The sequence below is a fragment of the Odontesthes bonariensis genome, chromosome 9, assembly GCF_027942865.1.
Source record: "Odontesthes bonariensis isolate fOdoBon6 chromosome 9, fOdoBon6.hap1, whole genome shotgun sequence".
NCBI classification, from domain to species: domain Eukaryota; kingdom Metazoa; phylum Chordata; class Actinopteri; order Atheriniformes; family Atherinopsidae; genus Odontesthes; species Odontesthes bonariensis.
This window is the reverse complement of record NC_134514.1, coordinates 11,650,125-11,672,061: the sequence shown is the minus strand read 5'-3', so window position 1 is coordinate 11,672,061 and position 21,937 is coordinate 11,650,125. Positions and strand designations below refer to the sequence as shown.

At 41.1% G+C, this 21,937-nt stretch overlaps 1 protein-coding gene across 4 annotated transcripts in view; it reads left to right on the top strand.

Moving 5' to 3' along the window:
- The window catches only part of robo1 (roundabout, axon guidance receptor, homolog 1 (Drosophila)), a 223,543-nt gene that overhangs the window by 102,811 nt on the left and 98,795 nt on the right, over window positions 1-21,937 (top strand). For all 4 annotated transcript variants that reach the window (XM_075473124.1, XM_075473123.1, XM_075473125.1 and 1 more), the window contains one exon: window positions 14,216-14,542. In XM_075473124.1, coding sequence (XP_075329239.1) covers window positions 14,216-14,542 — 327 coding nt within the window. The remainder of the gene's footprint in view (window positions 1-14,215; window positions 14,543-21,937) is intronic.

Sequence of the window (21,937 nt, the reverse complement as noted above, 5' to 3'; positions counted from 1 at the left end):
TAGATGTGAGCATGAAGAAAAGACAGAGAGATGGGGTTTGTGTTTGTGTGGGGTGGTGAAAGGGGGGCTTCAGGAATCTCTTCATCCTCTTGCCCATCCCCCTCGCTTTTTTTTTTTTCTTTTTTGTTTTGGCCCAAATTTTTAAGACTTGCCTTTTTTTGTGACTGGTCATTGCTGAGTCTTTCTTAAATAAAGCAGGCTGACATGCAGAAGAAGCCTGTGGGGATGGGGATGGGGAGGCAGCATTGTGTTGCCTTAACGGGATGATTGTAAGGCATGGAGGAGGGGAGGAGAATGGTTCACGACAGGCTGAGAGTGTGTGAGGAGTGTTGAGGGGAGGAGTGCGGCTACACAAAGGCTGCCCCAGGGTGTGGAAGGGGGATGTAGGGAGGACGAAGGGGAGGACAGAAGAGTCAAGCATACTATGATACACCAGCTCTGGGAATACTTTTGATCTGGCTCCCGTGCTCACATTGCATATTCTTAGTGGTCCCTTGTGGCACTGAATGTGCTGATTATGGTGATAGAGCTGGAAAAAAACTGTGAGGCAAGAACGCTGGTGTTGTTTTTTCTCTTTAAAGGTGGACATCTGGGGAGAGGTGAGGTTGAGTTTTAGAAGTGCTGAGTAGATGAAAGATGGTACAGAGCTCAAGTGTGGCAGTGAGGGTTCGGTTTCGAATTGTATGGCTGACATCCTTCATGTACCCAAATTGTGCATGCTCAGGAACTCCGACAGGGTTTGCCTTTGGCCTGGCGTTTTCTGTGGTGTTGAAGCTATGCTACCATGGGGTGCTCTGCCTTGTGCATTTTAAAAAGGCTCAAACCTCCCTTCCTTTTTATGTTCTCCACTCGGGAGACTGAGAGACTGCATTGAGGACAGCCTTTCCCTCTCTCCTTCTTTTCTTTCTCATTCCCTTAGCTCAGGCCTCCTCCCAGCCTCTGACCATTCTATTACCCTCTCATTTCAAGGCCTGGATGCACTTTTGAAATGCTAAACTTGTCTTTGGTTATAACTGACAGGGCAAAATACCATTAAAACGCTGAGGGAAATAGATTGAATTAGCAGTTAAAAGAGCGACTGCTAATTAGTTGATTAATGTATCTGGTTCCTCCCTCTCAGCTTTTCTGTCGTACTTAAGATTCAGTCTTTGGACAAGGCTCTCTTCTCCTATCAAACACAAGTTTCTGTTTATTCTACATTTAAAAAAAAAAAATCTATTTTGTGGAGTGTGGTTTGTGTCTCCAGAAATTCTTGTTCAAAAGCCACTCTCCACAGCTGCATCAGCACCTTAATATAGCGGTTACGGGGGGCTGATTCTCTCTCACAAAAGACAGTGATAGAAGTAGGAGGGGTGCACTCTATTTAAGGGGAAGCACTGAAAAACATAATTAATGAGAAGGTGACCTTGAAATTCATTATTATAGGACTGCTTTCGGAGCCAGTCCCAACATTCAGCTGTAACCATAGTGAGGGGGCTTCACATAGCTGGGTGATTTTCCAACACATAAATACACAGTTGCTCTGAGTTGGGAGATTAACTAAATCCTGCTCTATTATCAGGCTTACCCACTTTCTGCAAATTGCTGACATTTTAAATCTGATGTCACCACAGAAATTAATACATAAATGCTCCTCTTTTTTGTAATTTCAATCGGTTTGCTGTTTGTAAAAAGCCGATACACTGTTGAACCCTTAGAACAGGAAAAACTGTTTTGAAGTATTTGAAAAGCATCTCAACTTCCATCTTTTACAAAAAGCTTTTAAACTAAACTTTTCAGTTTTGAAAGACTCGCAGCGCTTCCTCCATCAGCTGTTCAATCCTCCCTCTTTGGCTGTCGCCGTCTTCCTCTGTCAGCCGCTCTACGTGCCCACACAATGAAAGCTCTAACTGAATAACAATTGCAGTCACTGCTTGAAAGACAGGTTCTTCAGGCTTTAAAGACCAGATGGTTTAAGGTCTAGGCTTCATACTCAAACTACTTACAGTTAGTTCACTTTAGCTGTTAAACCTGATGCCATTTCTCTACACCCACTTGCCTTCAGTAATCTCACCTTTCTTAGCCAATAAGACATTTACATGACTCTAGCAAAAAATACAAAAGTTGTGGTATTCTCTCCAAAGCCAGACTTTTGAAATGCATGTAAACATGTTGGTCTGACCGAAATCGTACCAAACTGAGCTATTCAAAATTGAGCAAACGCATCCGTATAATGTGGTGAGGGTTGAAAGCCGTCCTGCATGTAAACACTCACCTAGACTCAAATGGGCCTAGGTGCTCTGTACATTCTCAATAGGAAGCAGGAAATTGTTAGCAAATATTTACAAAGCCAAAATATCCAAATAAAGCCGCCCTCATTCACATGTTTCTTTTGTCAGATGGCTAAACGGCTCAGAAACTGTCATTGGAAATTAGCCAAGACTGAGTCAACTCCCAGTCACTTAAAGCATTTCTAGACTGTCCATCTGCTAAAATCCTGATATTATAACTCCATAAGATAAATAACTCTATTGCCCTCCCGTGCACGTATACTGGGACTAGACAGTGGTCCATTTAAATGGCACAACTGAGTTGAGCTGCAGTCGCAGTTGCAAAGTGGCTTTAAAAAAAAAAGGAAAAAAAAAAACCTATTAATTTTATTTTATTATTGTCTGCCAACATTGTGGTTTGACATCCCCCGTTTATCCCATCTCATTATGTCCTCTAATTAGAGCTATTCACTTCTGTCTCCTTTTCTGCTCACTGCTTTAATGATAAAAATGGTCATCCCTTTGAAGGCTTTAAGTGTGGCGGGGGGTGGACAGAGCAACTAAGCACTGCACTTTCAACCACGGGTCTTTTGTGGGACAACACACATTCTGTCAATAACGGGACAAGGTTTTACTAAAACACTTTTGTCACTTCTTAGGCTACGTGCCCACGACAACGGTAACGACATATAAACATAGAACATTTCGACAGATGTGCCTATCTTGCACACGGCGACAGCGTTTTTAGGAGTTCAAAACGGAGAAAACACAAACGCCCCCCCAGAGTGGAGATTTTGAAAACTTTCCAACCTCTCGTCGCCGTACGAACAGTTCAAAACGCAGAAGTGCGTTTTTTGCACACGTTTTTTTTTTGCACACGCATCTGGAAGTAGCCTACTGACGTTCTACCGCTAAATTTGAGCCTGCCATTTGAGAACAATATGGATGAACGTGTAGCAGTAGCCGCGTTAAATACTATGCATGAATCATGCCAACAAATGGCGAGACTGACGCGGAGGAAGTAGCCACAAAACAGGCATTTGGTATTGTTGCTACTGCCACCTACGTCCGGGGCGTGCATACTACATCGGCAAACTGCGAGTTTTATGAGTTTTATACGTTTTCCCTGTTCCCATGGGTAGACAGATATCCACCCCAAGACGCTCGTGAGAATGCAGATAAATTGTGGAGGAAAAAAACAGACATCTGCGTTTATGCTTCAGAGCGTTGTCGTGGGCACGTAGCCTTATTCTTATCCTTGTCACTTCTTAACCAAACTTATCCTGGTTCGGTTTGGGTAATAACAGTAGTTGGTTAAGGTTAAAAAAACAAGATGATGATAAGATCTAAAATACATTCTTTTCACAACGTGATCATTAATGAACGACAATTTGCTGGTTGCCTTGGTTACATGTAAACACAATGTTGTCACTTTACTTGATGGGTTTAGAAAATAGTATGACTTAGTGAGTTAGTTAGAACTCAAAAATACTTGAGTCGGGCTTGATAACAACCAAGGTTAGAGCTAAAAGCTTACAATACAACCATACCATCATGGGAGCCATTTTTACCTTCCACATGCAGTTGTTCTTGTGACCACTAGAGGTTACAAATCCTTTGGATGTAATTATTGGCTATATCTGTCTGCATGAACAAACGCCATATGGGCATGTTTTAGGGAGGAGGACAGTGTAAGATATATCTTCTGTTGCATTTGTCAGCACAGCAACATTGTGTGGATTAATTTATGATCAAGCTTTTTGAATTGCAGCAAGTATTTGTTGAGATACACTGTGTACCTGCACAGTTGGTTTGAGTTTTGTGGGGAGGATGTGGTGAGTGGGTGCTGGAAAGCAGACAGCCCAGTGAGCAGTTGTCTGCAGAAGGAAATTTCTTTTTAATGCCAGACTGGGCACAGTCTCCCCTCTGTGGATGTCTAGAAAAAAGGGTTCTTGGCAGACTTTGCCCCTCCATTAATTTTGACCAAATATTTACTGTGCATCACATGGCAAGCCTTACATCCCACTTTAATTTTTCCAGGCCAGGTTTTGAATAGTTTGGGGCGATTTGTGTTCCATTTGGCTGGACTTGGGCCATGCCCCTCTCAGCAGGCCCATGCTGGAGTCGTTTTGCCACATGGCTCCACAGCGATTTAACCTATGCTATAGGAGCCAAGTTTCACTTTAATAATACCTCCACAGCCACAGCATGTAAGCTGCTGTAGCAAATATCCACAAACAAGAGCTTGCAAACAATGCTATTCTAATACTCTCCTTGGGACCTAAAATGCACCAGAAGGAAATGTGCCAATATGGAGCACTCAGACATTGCTATTGTTCTCTCAACTGAATGCATTAAATGAAATTTTCTTTCAACACCAAGCTGTCTGATATTTTCCTTATAATGTGTTTGGCCGAGCATTTAGAATAGCCTACATTTAAGCAGTTAAGGTCATCGGCTCTGCTGTCAGGCCTGTAACGTAACGCTGGTCCAACTGTAGACCTATATCGCCCCTGCAATCAAATAAATAACATTTAAAAAGCATTGGGTGCTTTTTGACCATGGCTGCCCTGATCCACTTTGGCATCTCTTCAGAGCTTTTCTTTTTCTTGGCTGTGATCCCACATGCCGCACTCTGTGGCTGGGCTGTGCCAGCTGAGTGTGCTGCTGGTCCCTCGTCCTCCTTGCAGCTCCCCAGCCACCCCACAATCGCCTCATGGCCAGTCACAAGAACAGAAATGCTGAAGCCTGTTCATAGAGTGACCTTGTGAAAAGAACACCACTTTGCCAAATCATTTACACACAAAACAGGACTGTGTTTAGATTACATTAAATATGCACTAAGCAGTTTTATTTACATTAACCTGTTGTCCTTTTTCCATTTAAGCATGTTCACTTTGCACCCATATGAATATATATTTGTATTCCAAATACTAAACAAATTGTTTTGCTTAAATGCAATTTTATTGATTTCTTCAGGAGGACTCAGTAGTGAGATGTGCACTGCCTCCTGTTGTGAAATAAATACACCAGTGTGTTCAATTACCCTACTTCTCACATCTAGCCGTTGTTGAAATTCTTCATGTATAACTAAGATCGCACTGGTCAAACCTCATTAAAAACTAGCAAAGCTGGAAAACAAAAACAAGGTAATTGCAGAGCTCATTCCCTTGTGGTTTATTTCTGTAATCCCCCCTCTATACTCAAAACATTTGCAGTGCTGCATGTAGAAGTTAGAAGCTCTCGCATGGCATCTGGGCTCCAAATTAATTACAGCCCTTTTCCTGGAGTTTCTGCTCTGCTGAAGGAATGACATCCTTGACACCGGTGTTCATGAAAAGTATAGGCTGGGTTTGCTTCTCAGGTCGTCACCATGAATATGCAGGGTCAGCTTGAGGAGTCTGTGAGTCTGCTACAAGTCACACACAATCCGCACATTGTGAATAGATTGATAGATAACAAACAGACTGACACACACGCATAGAGACAGACTGACTCTCCGCTTGCATCCACCCTGCTCCATTCAGCCCATCTGCCTGGTCTCCAGAGCCAATTTGACAGGCAGCTTCCTAACAAGCGATGCAGTTTTTTCTCCACAGATTTTCTCCTTGTCCCAGAGTTGATATGAGACAGAGAAGGAATTGCATTCATCCCGCAGGAATGGATTCTGCCCTCATGGCCTTTTGCAGAGTTTGACAGCTTTTGTCAAACGATAAGCATTAGGAAGAGCTACAACTCATCCACAATTGTGTCCCCTGGGTTTATGTTCCAAATCCATTAATGTGTATTAAAGTTTCACCCTTATGTCTACCCACTATTAATCCACATTGTTTTGCTGCTGATAGTCTTTGAAATATGACAATATCAATTTAAAACATTGTATCAAAGCTTTGTTTGTGATATAGATAAACTTCATTTAATTTTTAAATGACGTTTTCTTTCAATCTTTCTTTAAAGACAAACAAAACAAAGATTTATTTTTTGTTTTCAGGTATCTCATGAGCTTCAGTACCACTTTATAATACTTAAAGTCATGCCTGGTGTCTTCAAAATGTCTCAGGTCTGTTAGGGAAAAGCCCGCAGCAGAAGTAGAAATACTTCTCCTATTGTCTCAGATTCAGATGGGAGCCCCAGCTCAGGATGGGTTCCAGCCTCCCAAAGGAGCACTCTGCAGCAGTGTCTGTCTCCTAGCTTGGCCCGTGTTGTTGGAGATGTGTTTCCCAGCTGACACAGCCAGAAGCTGGGACTGCTGCTCTAGGCCTTGAGATCTCTCCTGGTTCACGTCTTGATGAGCCATCACTGTTAATGTTCCAAAGCCTCGGAGCTTATTTTAGTAACCTTTGGCCTTAAGCAAAGGAAGGAGAGCTGCTTTTGCTATCATCAGCAGATTTGTCATCTCTTTATTGCAGATGACAAATGAGCAACAGGATTATCAAAGGCAGCTGTGGTGATAAAGTAATTATGAGATATTTTAATAGTTTTTAGGTGCTGTTCAAGAAACATGTGAACTAGAGCAGGTTTAAGGTAAGTTAACAAGTCATATGTCTCACTTTCATCCAATGGTGCTATTGTTTGAAATTGAAGTATTTGATTGGATAAATGGTGGTGGCATTGACACAGCGACACAACAGAATGTTGCCCGTTGTTATTTTTTTCATTACTTCCTCAGCCTTGTTCATTGTCCTTACCTTGGCTATAACAAAGGGGCCTTGTGTTGTGTTTGCGTTACACTTTGCCATATTTCACTCAAATACCAATTGGAGCATTGCTATCATCTGTAGTGTTGCCTCAGTTTCTAGAACAGCAAAAACAAACAAATCTTCAAGTAATGTGGTGATGGATTGTAGTGATGTGTACAAACACGGGTAACAAGCTTCAGGTTTATTTTACTTTAAAAAGCACAAATTTGGAATGAGATGCAATTTTTTACGAAGTGATATTTGTTCTCAAATGCTACTGTGGTGTGAGCAAGGTAACCATATTCTGTTCTGTTTGGTAAATGGAGACAAAGAGATGAGGAGAGAAAGAGGCCATAAAGCGATCCATCATCCCCCTCCACCACCCCACCTCTGGGTCTCTGTACACACTCGCACACAGGGCTCTAATCCTGCCTCTTAGGAGTGTAAGCGATAGCCTTGTGTAACATTAAAAACAGGTTTGATCTGATGCAAGTGGCAAAGTCATTCATGCAGCACATTCCAGGGTGGGATTGTGAGGTTGAAACGGTAAAAGATTCAGTTTCACTTTCCTGTTAATGTCATCTGATCAGCAGGAGTACAGTACCTTGCCTTTTCTCTCTGTTTCCGTCCCTCTGTCTTATCTCTGCCCTCGCTCTCTCTTATCTTCTCTAATTCAACAGAAAAGGGTGCCTTTTCTCTTGCATTCGGTCATTAAATTGGCTTGCCCCGTCCCGAGTAGGCATGGCTCCAGTCTCCGCCTGGATACCCTGAGGGACACACCCTCTGCTCTTATCTCTGCCATAAATCCTTCTTAAGTCCCCTAATCACAGATTAATGGGGCTGTAGATGGGGAGAGCGCCTCTGTGTTTGGCCTTCCTTATCACAGATCCATTTTCCATATCATCTGGACATCTGATGTGGGTTGTGATGATATGGGCCAGACTCCTGTAACACCTCTCAATTTTAGTGTCTCTTTTTACGAGACTTTGTGACCTTGAGCATCTTTATTGAGGGAAATTAAACTTTACCACTGTTTCACCTATACAATTAAAATTCAAATCCTTGGCCGGGATCCTTTGTTCTGTAGCAGGAATTGGAGTGAATGGTACTGAATTGTCAGGCTGTTTTATCATTCAAGGAAGTAGACACATTATCCCCTTTCCCTACCTCAGGGGACCAAAGTGACAACAGATCTAAATTGCTTCACTGTCCCTCTCTCATGCGAGTTATTTTGGTTAAGGGGCATGTGCCTGGCTCCCATCCTTTTCATCACACACTGCCAAGATAGTAGCCATGGAAAAGAGCTGTAAGAAAGAGGCACATTTATTTTTTAAGTTAGGGAAATCACTGGAGCTGAACTGATTACTGCAGCTAGGTAATTGTTTTTAGTCTGTTGTTTCCCTGGCTTCCATCTTCTCTCCATCTTTATGTCACTTCTTCCTTTATGAATATATTCAGTGGAAAGTATTAAAAATGTTTCATATATGAATTTACCTGTTGGGTGCGTATGGGTGTTTTAAAGAGGGACCCTGGCTCTGTCAGAGTTAACCCCGTCTGACTTTTTATTGTCCTGAAGCTGCATAGACTCAATGGTGTTGCTGGGTCTTCCTGCTTTCAATCAGTGGAGAAAGATCAATTGCCAACTCCCAGACGTGAAACAATTCTATCACCACAAAGCTGTAGACTTGCAGACTTTGCCTTTTCTCAAGCTCCATATCTTGGCTATTAAATCTGATAGTATATGCACTTGATTAAGTTCTGCTCCTAACTTTAATTTGCATTAATCTTGAACAATAAATCTTACACAATGAATGTATTTCTTGTCCAATCCAATAAAGTCCACTTCAAAATGAGCCCCCTGATCAGTAGGTCACATTATGTTCTTTGCATGATAAATTGCTGGCGGCCTCTTATCCATTTTTTTAAAATATTTTTTATCAGATTGAGGAAGCATGCTTATCTTGTGGTATATATTCTCAGAATAGGGACTCGTGTTGCAGGAGGAAAATCAAGTTTAGCCCCGAGACACAGATGAATTGATAAGCTGGTAGCCTTAATCTTAATATGATCCATTGGCCAGCAGAATTGCTTTGGCTTCTTGAGAACCATCACAAATCTCATCATCATGCTTTGTTTATCAGTGACTGGAGGGGATAAGAATCTGGATTTTTGAATGAGCAAATGCCCGGAGGCCCACATGAATCTTTGCATGCATGCAGTATATGGGTCAGTGTCTAGGTCTGGACCCTTGTGTCGGTTGTATGGATGTGTCTGAAGCTTTTCACTTCAGTGTGTTCTTCTGTGCTGTTGGGCTTTGTTGTTCATTTCTGGAATTGCTTTTAGAAGTGAGAGAAGTCTCTGAGAATTGTGTTGTTTTTTTTTGTGTAGGTTTTTTTAATTACCTCCACAGCGAGTAAGGGCTCCCTCAAGCATAGTCTAACTTTGTGAATGTGTGTGTATATGAGTAAATGATAAAAAAGAAACATAGAGCTCTACAGCAAGTGAAAGGGTTGAGGGAAGAGGAGAAACTTGCCTCAGGCACCAATCGATCAGATCCTTGCAGTAGAAGTCCCAGCTTCCCTTTGGTGAGGCTGTGTATTGCATTAGCTCATCTCACATTCTCTGTCTGGAAGTTAAGAGGGGCAGGGGAGGATAGAAAATAGGAGAGAGGGCGGTTGAAAGCAGCAGAGGAGAAGGAAGGGCAGCACTTTGAAAAAAGGTGGGGGGGTTGGATGACTCAAAGTGAAGTGAGAAAGAGACCGAGAAAAGCTTGGATCACTTGTGAAGTGTGCACTCTGTTCATCTAATTTCTGTCTCAGATTTGGTGTTTATGTGCAGGCTGAAGGGAAAGATAGAAGTTAGTCCACCAGTCATCTTCTAGAAGCAGCCGGCACTTGTAGACAGGGACATGGGAGTGCTTGTTCTGTGAAAGAATAATCCTAACCATCTTCTGTATCTTTTTCCCCTGGTGTGGGGTGATGGAGCTGAAGTAACGGAGGTCACTCAGAGTGTCTGTGGGGAATCAGTGCTGCAAAGCCGACACATACACGGAAGGGATGATAGCATTGTGTAACTGATACACGCTTGCACCCAGTCATTATTCAAAACAGACTCTCTGTAATGAATCACGCACACACACAAGTCTAATTATACTTCTTTATGAACTGCTGAATATTTATTCAGCTTATTCTCACCTTCTCTGTTACTGGGTACTGTATCCCACTGTATGTTGTATTCTCAGTCTGCATGTTGAGCATGCAGATCTGGTGTAATCATCTACAGTAAACAGAGACTGATCAAACACAGTGCTGCCTACTACTCAGCCCTCCTTGCAATGGGCCACATGTAAATAGTTAATGGTTCCCCTATAAACCCCAAACTTCAGACCATTTCAAATTACAGAGGAGCTATCTAAATCAGGAAGGGAATGGGCAGAGCAGATAGCGGCTCAGCTCTTCAAAGTCCTCGTTAATAAAACATATTACCCTGCCTCGCATGGTGAAGGGCGGTGGTTGTGGTGTAGTTTCTTCAGTGGTAATGGGCCTGTGTATGCTACTGTGTTAGCTTAGCTCTGCCTTATTTGCATAAGGTCTGTGGGTTCAAAAGTCTGATGACTTTCCTTAGAGGTTAATTAGCTCAGTCGTGCTTAAGACAGCTCAAATAGCCGTAAAGCATAGATATGTATTTTTCATCAACTTTATCTTTGGACTAATTCATCGCCAAAGGCTTGGTAGGTTGCTCACAAATTCCACATCTGTTTCTCATGTCTGCTTTGAATATTTGATTTTTAAACATATTTTTCAAATGTTTAACACCAAAACTCAGAATTGTAGAGTTTTGTATGAAAGACTGATTGTTTGTTCTACATAACCACAAAATAAAAAGCAAATTTAATTTTGTATCATTTCTCCAAATTGATGCAAGTGGTTGTTGCTGTATTTTTTTAAATGCAGGCACTGCATTGATTATATCCCACCATCTAATGCAAAGTGTTTCTCTTAATCATTTTCAACTGTCAGTATATAATCTAAAAATAAATTCCTGTGTATAGTGTCATCAGGGCTTTACTCATTGAGGATTTTTCTTTGCGATCGTGTGGGGTCTTGGCCTAAAGTATAGATGTGCATAAAAATGATATAATTTTATTTTCCTTGTGTACACAACATATTTCTTAAGTTCAAAGAAATGTCACCAATCAGGAATTCAATGTAATTAAGGCTTACTGTAGCATAGGGATGAATTATCAAGAACATGGACAGAACTTGCTTTGCAAGGGATTATGTTAAGTAAAACAGTGCAACAAGGATCTTGAGAGCTTCTGGATCATATTGTCGACAATAAACCAACTCTGAAGATGATACACACTGTATAGTTGGTCAACTCGAAGGCTGTGGAAACCTAAATGGTACAAGAATTGTGCACAGGAATCGCACTTTCCTTAAAAAAATATCTTCATTACATGAAAATACAATGAGAATAAAGAAAATGATCACAAGACCTTGTGTTCACTAATTCGTTGATTGCTCGATAAAAGAAAATAAAAGAAATTGACTCACCCTTAAAAACATAATCACTGCTTCTACAGATAGCAATCAATACCAGAGAATTGTGCAATGATTTCATGATCTATCCAAATCTATCCAGAAATAAGTGTTATTGCTTAGATTGATGGCCAGAAGCTACATGCTTGATGTCACCAAAAATGCAAAGCCCCTGATTTTTATCTATTAATTTCATCATCAAGTTCTCTGCAGTTGATTAAAAAAATATATATCATTCAACACACTTCAGAGGCTTCGTGCAAAAAAAGATTTAAAAAACCCTCCCAAAAATAAAACTTTTCAATACTCAACTCAATAGACCCTGCACTTAGAGCCCTGCACCTAAAACACCACAAGTGGTGTAGAATATTTTTTGACCGAAATGTACATTTCAAAGTATGCCCCAAACTAGAGTTTGCACTGAACAGGAAAGAGAAACAGGCGTTTTAGTACAATCAGTGTTTTGTTTTTTGAACTAAACATTTTTACTCTCTCTTTATCTGCTTCTTGGCATTGTAACTGTTTATTGTTAATTGTTCTTTAAAATACACACGATTGTTAATTCTCCCCTTTGCTTGTAAGTCACTTTGTATAAAAGCATCAATGCATAAATGTAAAAGAATGTCATGTTTAGAAGATGCCTCCCCCTCAGTGAAACCTTTGATGAAACAACTGGTATCTGTGAGTCTGTTTCTGATGATGACCATCCATCAAATCATTTTCAAAAAGTTCACACAGCTCTCACCTGACCTTATTGCTACCTTAAGCATGACTTTAAAAGACTTGTGATCATGATGTCCTTCATTGAGATGTTGGATTAATTATATTTCACTGACCACACTACACATTTGCATTGCAGTGATTAATCTTTCCACAGAGCTGTCACTAATTATGCTGACTTTGCCTAAAATATGTGGCGACCAGCAGAACATGCCTTCTCAGCACCAGTTTTCCCTGGCTGGCACATAAATGAGGCAGTGTGGCACGTTCACGGGATGCTGGGTAAATTAATTGCAGGCCTGTGCCTCCAATTAGATCTGACTCTTTTTAATTGGTGCTGAATGGGCTCCAAAGGCTATACTGGGAGATATGGTGGGGAAGGAAGAGCTCTCTCCATCTTTCTCTCTGACAAACAAAGACGCATACTATGTGTATAGGCACAGTATATTCACATCTATCAAATCCTACCCTTCAGGAATGAACAACGGGAAGCTAATTTGCATGTAAAGCAGGTTTGATAGCCACAGCTGAATGGTCAAAGAGCGATAGTAATGACCAAAGATAGCACCGAGGTGTTAACCCCTTTGGCACTGTGACACTGCTTTGGCTGCTTCAGAATTTATAATCTCTCCTCTTTTTCTTTCATTGCCAGAATGCTATTTGGTGCGCCACAGTACCTATATCTTTTTTTTTCATCTCTTAATTTCCTTTTACCTTCAAGGTGTGTCATTCTTGTTTACGGTTACCTTCCTTGTCTTGTTTTCTGCTCTTTGATCAAAGAAATGTCACATAGTCACAGGTGTGGCAATGATAAGCTTTACTGACTGAGCTTTAACTGTAATTAAAGGGTGACTTTGTTTTCATATTGGTAAATTATTGGATCATCCCAACTTGCATGAGCCATACATCTCATTGTAAGTAAAATATCTGTCCTACTACGTTGATATTTTTGTTAATATTAGTGCAGTGGACATGTATTATATGCAGTACTATGCAAAAGTCTTGAGTCTCCCCTCATTTCTTTATGTATTGCCAGAAAAATAGGAAATGAGTGCTCACAAATAAGTCACATATTAAGACGTGTACATTTTCAACGTGATTGAAAATGTAGTATATGAGGCAAAAACATTCTCAACTCTAATGAGCTTGAAAGTCAATATTTGGTATTCAACACATCCAGAACCCTCTGAGACAGGCTTGCTCGTAATTTTAAGTGGTCTTCAGGATTAGTTCTCCAGGCTTCTTGAAGGACATTCCAAAGCTCTTCTTTGGATGTTGGCTGTCCTTTGTTCCATTCTCTGTCAAAATGATCCCACACTGCTTCAATAATGTTGAGGTCTGGGCTCTGGGGTGGATTCATCCCTTCATAAGACCTGTTGTGCATTTCTTTTATAATTTGGTATCTGTCAGCCTTTTCTCTTCATTCTCCTTCCTTAAGAATGACTCCTTGACAGCCACCCTTCCATGGAGACTATTTCTAATGAGGCTTCAGTGAATAGTAGATGGATTTACTGGCCAGATGCCTCTCTCAGGTCCGGTGTCAGGTCTTTGCTGGAATATTTTCACTGTTTTTTAAGGAAATTACTTTCACATGCTGTGAAACCCGTCAGAAAGCCTCAAGAACTATTGCTAGAGTCTGGCTCCTTACTATAAAACGAGGGGTGGCTCAATACTTTTGCCCAGTACTGGAATGTCGCACATTACTCATTCTAACAGGTTACGTATTGCGTCTCTGGAGCTGAAAGCAAACAGCACACACAGGTAAAACAAAGGTATATAGATAATGGGTATAGGATTGAATGGAAAGCTACCTCTGTTTGGCAAACAGATTGTGAAAGTTTGTCAAATAATCTTACTGTCGATTTTAAATATGCAGAAAACGCATTTGTGGCTATTTAAATAATTATACTCAACAAGGCAAAGAGAACAGTAATCATGAATAAACTTAAAAAATGACCTTAAAATACATTTGAGGGCTGTGAATTCTTGCAGATGGAAACTTGAATTTTTGGAACTTTCTTCACAGGATCTCGTCTGCGCCAAGAGGACACCCCACCCAGGATTGTAGAGCACCCATCAGACCTGATCGTTTCCAAAGGGGAGCCTGCCACACTCAACTGTAAAGCAGAGGGGCGGCCAACCCCAACAGTGGAGTGGTACAAGGATGGAGAGCGGGTGGAAACGGACAGGGACAATCCCCGTTCTCAGCGCATGCTGCTGCCAAGCGGCTCCCTCTTTTTTCTTCGCATCGTCCACGGACGACGGAGCAAACCGGATGAAGGTTCCTACGTCTGTGTTGCTCGCAACTACCTGGGAGAGGCAGTGAGCCACAACGCCTCGCTGGAAGTAGCCAGTAAGTGCAGCATGTCTTCCTACATCTTCCTTGTCTCTATTGTGAGTGTGAATGAAGAGTTTGGGTTCCGATTTAGCTGAATAGCAGGCTCCAGTTTCATTCAGTGTTTCTGCCCTCAATGTGTTCATTGAGTTGGATAATCTCACAGGAGATGGGCAGGATGTGTTTGGCCTACCGGCCTCCTTAGGCCTGTAGAGCCTTGGGGGAGAAGTGGTCGGATCATTCCAGGGTGAGTGCCTCTCTAAAGGGCCCTTGGTAGGTGGTCAGGAGCTACAATAGCAACAAAGCTCTTACTGTTTTGGCACTGCTTCTGCTTTTTGTCAGAGAGATGCATACAAGGTTGTATATCTAAAGGAATGTAATCGTTGCATCTTTAAGTCATCTTTCAATGTACAGCTTCCCCGTTCATTTCATTGAAGTATCAGAGATGTCTCTTTTGTTGGATACACTCATGCAAAGACAGACTAGCTGTGATCCAAAGGGAATTTAATCATATTTAATGTTAACAAGCAGATTTTGAGACATATTTGCAAGGCAAATATTTGTCAGTAGGTATGCGGTATTCTATAGGAGGATTAAATAATCTTTCTAAACCCTTTAGCTATTTTTGTTAGTTGTGTCCTGTGTTGACACATTGGTTCCCATGATTCTTTAGAGGTTGCTTTCATTGGTGAGGTCAGCTCTTCAGATATATTATCACTCCTCTCTTGACTGGCTGAGGACGACGGCTCAGATATCAACCGCTCCTCTAGCATGCCCAGAGGCTGTCACCAACCCGCTCAATGTAATCTTATCAAGATGGGGAAAGAGTGGTACGTGTGTGTGTGCTTGAATGTATTCAGGTTTGAATGACTGTGGAGTGCTACGGATTGTTGGACAGAGAAGATGAGGCTGGCTTTTTGAGGGCATGAAGTGTGACTCAATTGCTCGCTGTGTACTGTAGTTTGGAATTTGAGCCAGAATTCAGATGAGACACAACTCCTCCAATGGGATTGCTCCTCTGAAATATTTTCCATTCTCACTGTCTGCTAAGTGAAATAAAAAGTTCCCCAGATGATCCGAGGATCAGCCAAAGAATGGGTATGGGTCAACATGGTGTCTTGTCCTCATAGGATACATGTTCCTTGCCAGTTTTAGCCAAATGCAAATTACATTTATACACACTGATAGAAATAAAAGTTTAGCACATTTGCAAGTTTCCACACATCCTAAAGCTAAAGTATTTCTCCCTTGTAATAGATGATATGCAGTGCTTATTTCAGGGGTGGGTTTTTCCAAATACAAAAACAACAGAAGCACTAGGACCAGACGGCAGAATACCACTGGATCAGTCTCAAGTTAGGGCTGCTTATTTTGTGTACGGTTCAAACAGACCAGTAATGACAAGCCACCATGCTCCAGCACTCACTCTCCTTCTTGCTTAGCTGGTGTCTCTCACTCACTCCTCTATGCAGCTCATGTCTAACTACATATAATTATGTTGTCGAAGCAACCAGGATGGAACCCTGCCTACAAAAAAGGCAGAAGAAAAAGAGAGAAAAAAAAGAAAGAAACACAAACTCAGAGATTTATTTAAAAGGCTGTATTTAAATTCCGAGTGAAAAACTACAAGCCATAAATCTGACTGTTGCTATACAGATTTGTTGTCGTTTAAAAAAACTGTTGTACTGATACCGTTATGAGTCGACCATTGTAGAGTGTTTTATACAGAGTGAGTTGACGGGAAAAATCAGGCTTTCAATTTCCAGTGAAACTCCAAAGAAGGAAGTCATGGTTTTAATTGTGTTTACTTTACTTCGCTCTCCCCCTCCAAGGTTTTCACTTTAAAAGCTAAAAACACAACGTTTTGGAGATGTTATTCTAAGAGCTTGGCTTTTACAGTTTCCCTTACTCAACAGCAATTGTTAACATAATCCAAGTTTCAACAAGTTCTGTTTTGCCAGGTTAGGAGATCTAACCCAGTTTGTTTGGCTTATCATTAACTACATGTACAGTACAGCCCACTATAACTCTATCTCAGCCTCTTAACCCAAATCCTGGACTAATGCAGTTACCATGAATCCTGTTTGCCTTGTGTTTTTTCAACCAAGCTTAAAATGGGATTATTTTCCTATTATGTTATTGTTTTCTTTGTATTAAAGATGTCAGCGATAAATGATTAACTTCCCTTATCCTTGAAGACAACCAGTTGATAAAGAACAAAGACTAAGACCACATAAAAATGTGTTGCATATAGTTGCTGACATGTACAAAAGACATGTCTTACTTTTCCATGACCTAAATGTGATGCTATTCAAGTTTTTGCACTAAACAAACACAATTCTAGTGACACAGTAGTTGAAGCAGAAAAGATGGATAGATTATTTCAGAAGAAATTATGAGTGATATGTGATTACTCTTTCTTGATGGCATGACAGAATTTTCTAGTGGCTGTTTTTATTCCCTCAGAACCTTTGGTTGCTGCCCTTGTGAAATCAATGATTGACAGTTGTTACCACAGTCTTACTTAGATTAAAAAAAATAAATACAGGTATTTACTTATAATGTTCATCGATTTTGTATATATGAACATAATATAGTCATCAATAAGAAATAAATCTGCTTACTTTTGTTTAGGAATTATTGACAGCCACTTAGGCTGAATAAGATACGTGTGCTCTACTGTATCCTCCATCGCCCAGTGTTCTGCATGAAGCTGAAGAGTCTCTATGAATAGCTTGTTTCCCTTTTTCTGGATGTGGAGATAGTAAAGTGAGGTAATGGACGGCACACTGCTCCACTTGAGCAGCAGATAACCTCAGAGCTTGCTGTCTAGTGGCCTGGCTGACTGCACAGTGCTGACCACACAAGGCTGGCTGTAGGCCCTCATATCCACACAGAGTTTACTTTTTACAGCCACCAACAACAGAAGCAAAATTATGTTTACGGGAATTTGGTCCACGGCATATAACTCTTTTCAGTCAAGTTTATCTCAGGATCTCATTGATCTTGATGCTGCTGTGAAATCTCCTTCACTGCATGCAGACAGCTGGCTTCACTGACTCTCTGACTAGTGGGGGAAGGTCAATGTTTAAGCAGTGTTGAAGGCAGCGGGGCTTCATTTTAACAGATTTTCAGTCATCTGCTGCATAGGGGACAGTTGGCTAGCATGCGCCACTCTAAAGGAAGCCTCACTACCTCCCACTGATGTGAGGCCCCCTCATGCGACTACATTGGGGTCTTTTTCTTGTAGCTGTTAGCCAGCTCCCTCCCAAACAAGTTACTTCCTCATGTCACATAATATTTAAATTTACTTTATCTCACAGATCTATCTTGTGTTTGCATCCTCTATCCTCTGTACTCTCTGTGTCTACATTGCCACCCACTGAAACAGAACATGCCCAGAGACTGATGCTAGAGTAATTGGTTATTTGTCATGGGGTTCACTTTTTATTGATTTATTAAAAAAAACGGCAACATAATTGGAATGTCTGTCTTTTCTATTATTTGGGGGTGTTGTTATGCCTACATTTTTTACATCAGCAATCTTTGCTTCTAAAAGTAAAACAGGACTATATTGTGAAGAAAAAAGGAAGAAAAGTTTAGAGGCAGGAATGACCGATTAAAAAAAAAAAATCATGACTGCTAAACCACAGCAGAAGTGGCAAGGAGTGTGGTGGCAACCTGCCAGGGGACCAGAGGTAGAGTATGTTACAGCTCTGTGGCAGTTATTTGTGTCAGGGAGATACGCAGCAAATTGGGACAAACGGCACAGCCAGGGTCTGCTTCATGAGTCAACTTGTAGTTAAGGCATGGATTCTACATCACAGACGCTCTTTGGCCTCCACTCCAATCTGCTTCATGCTGGAATGTAGACCTCTTCTATAATCTCTAAGCCAAGTTGTGTGTGTATGTGTGGCTGTCAGTTCCAACCTTGCCTCGCTAAGAAATGTCTGTTTCATACTGATGTAAAATGTTTTGCATGTATGATGGAAAAATCCATACATGCAAAACTAATACAAAATAATTTTTTGTTCTGATTTAATATAACATTTTTTTTTAGTTTTAATTAATCTCCTAATAAATAGTTGCTCAGTGTGTTGTTGTTCAAGGCTAATTTAGTCCAGTGTTAGAAACCTAAAGATTAGAGTAAATTGGAGGCTGATTTTCTGATTGATTTTACTCCTCGCAGCACATAAATGTCTTTCTTTGAGATGCTTTTGCAAGAATATGTTCAGCACATGCATTTCAATTATTCCTCAGGTTAACAATATTTTAGCATGCATGGTACGTGTGGTCTGTTGAACCTAGAATATTTAGCACTTCTAGCTGTTTGCATAAATCAATTAAATCCATGTAATTAAAGCTGGAGTATTCATTAAATGTCTTTGGTCGATACCAAAATACCATATTGGGAGACTTTCTGTAAAACAAAACGAAGCTGACACTCTAAAGAATGTGTGTTGCTTCCGATAGCATGTTGCACTGGGCTTGTACTTTTCAGTTTTTCACCATGTTGTTCAAATATGCTCAAAACGCATCGTGGTACCTGACATAATTTACCTAAAATGTTGTCAGTCGCTGCAGTGGTAGCATTATGGGTGAATGGGGATTAGATGCTCACGTCTCCTTAAGTCATGTAAAAACGTGACTTTTGGAGCTTAAGAGCATACAATTAAAACTTCACCCACACACAGCCCTCCCCACCAAAAGTAATACTGCTGGCAAGATGGGAGACCAAGAGCTGAAAACGCCCACCATAGGAAATTGTAGAGTAGCAGCAGATAAGAGCCAGAGTCGAGAAGCAGGGCAGCTTTTAAACAGAGTTTTCAGGACCTTATGTTGTTTTACAGCGAAGGCTGGCATCAAGCCTAAAGAAAACAACATCCAGCAGAGGGAGAGAAACTGGTATGAATGGGCTGGTTTACATAAGCATTAAAGCTTCAATAGAACACGATGGGTGAGGCAAGACTTCCTGTGTTGTAGGAGTGCTCAAGTATGTGTCTGTGTTCCTTTTTGATTCCATCAATCTGTCAGTGCGTGTACACTACTCTATTGAACAATGTCTAGCCGGGTGCTCTGTGGGAAAGACAGTATATGAGCTGAAGGGGCAGATGTACAGACATGGGTAAAGGAGCGTGTCAATCACTCCATGCTCCACCCTTGTCTGACAGCTTACTGGGCCAGGGAAGATGGGGAGAGATGGGGGACTAAAGACTATTTCAAGTAGATTTTCTGGGGAAATTGTGTCATAATACATTTCACTAAATTCCTGGGATTAACAAATAAGATTAAATATGACATAAATAATCATTAGTCCCTTTTAACATGAGTGATATTTGATCTATCATTACGTAGAGCAACATAACACATTAGATGTGCTACACACAGCTGTTTCACAGAGACATCCTCTTCTCTCAGTGTGCAGTCATGAAGGAAATGGCTTGTCTCTGTTAACAAGAAAGGGGAGCTGACTTATAGAGTCAGACACTCTTTAACCACTTCCCTCTGTTTTTCTGGAGGGAATTGCAGTATATCTTTTTTTTTTTTTCCTTACATATGATGACATTGCCCAGATATCTTGGGATTTCTTCACAAAAAATAGAGCTACTGCACACTGAGCTATGCCTGGGTGTCTGGACTACTATGTCTGTCAGAGTTTTTTTCTGGTTGCCTCAGTGACTGCTTATTCATCTTTCTGTAATCCCTGCCCCTGGCGATGCAGGACAGGAGCCTTGGTAGGACGGGTGTTGTGTCCCTGGACAGTGAAGTATGATATTAACATTATGAAGTGCTTTTCAAAGGCAGATAAGATACAGCATGTGAGCTTTTAAGTCCAGTGGTCCTGTTCAACCACTCAGGAAGACTTCTGATAGCAGAGTACTTTCACTTCCCCTCCTCTTAAAACTATCTACATCGTCTGTGTGTAGTTTCAGTGTGTCTTTTAAATGTGCATCTTTTTTCTTTTTTTATCAATATGTGTCCCTGTTTGCTCAACTTATGTCTGTGGCTCTGCTCCACATATGGTAAGCTCTGTGTCAGTGCTTGTGAGAACCAGATGAATGAATGTTTCTGACTAATCTCCACTTCTTCTTCAGAGACCTGGGTATTACTTGTGTAGTGAGGTGTAATCTCCTCTTGGTCTTAGTCCATCCTGTGGCCAAAGAGGCTACATACATGTGTGTTTATGTGTCTGTGAGGATTGAGCGTGCACAAACGCCTGCATTCTGATATCTGGTCATTTGACATGGTCTGGTTATTAAACCCTGTTAAGCTCTCACTTGAAACCTTCAATCGTGCTCCTCGATCCAAGACGATGGAGCTACAGAGGATTAAGGAGTTTAGAGAGTAGAAATTGAAGATTTTTCAGCCAGAATTTCAGCAAAGTTCAAAAAGTACACTCAAGGGTACTTACTTCACCAATGGTCTACTTGCTTGCATTCATGACCTCATTCTTTCGGTCCCTACCCAGATCTTGTGACCATAGGGTGAGGGTTGGAACGAAGAAGAAATCAAAAGCTTCACCTTCCGGCTCAGCTCTCTCTTCACAATAACAGAAGAGGCTGAGCCCAGCAACTCTCCAAAGAGGGTTCACTTCTTGTATGCAGTCCTTGATGTGTCAATGAGGTGTGAAAGTGTGGGTGTGTGTGATTTTTAGGGGGAAAAAGCCAAATGGATGTGTGTGCAAAGGTGGTCTAAAGTGCTTTTAGTGGTTGATAGAACTAGAAGAGTGCTACATAAATGCAGTCCATTTACCAAATATATACATTTGGGACTCTTAACAGTCACATAGATTCTGCTTATGTAAGTGACAGTCAGTTGTGCCATCATTGTAAGTGTATGGCACACAGTATATGGCATACACAGTTTTATCCTTACCAGAGATGGATATGTAATTTCCATTGAGTTGGAGTGGTGAGAGGAAGCTGGTTGTTTTAGTTGCTGAGCTGTAGCCACATGCTGGCTGATTCTGCTCAAAATCTACAGCCTGGCATCTGTGCCACACTTTGGCAAAATCATTCTTTGTGTGTGATATCTTACCTTCCTACATGCTGTCTCCTTTTTTCCAGTCCACTTGATTTCCATTTCTTTCCCTACTTTTTCCCCGCTGTTTTGCTTTCTCTACTGTGTCCTGCAACTTGATAAAGACACAGTCTTTAGATCTCAGCAAAAGAAAGGGAAGGGGAGAAGGAAGGAAATCAGAGTTGTAGCATGTTGCTGAGCCCCTGCAGCATGACAGGCAGCAAGAGCTGGTGAGGTAAGCAGTAGACCCAAACACTGATAATGATCTGCCTCGTGCTATCGGACTACAAATGAGAGGCACTCTTCTTGTTGCTGACTGTGGATAGTCACAGCCCTGCAGTCAGTCAATGACAAACGCAAACATGGAATACATGATGGCATTTCATTGTCATC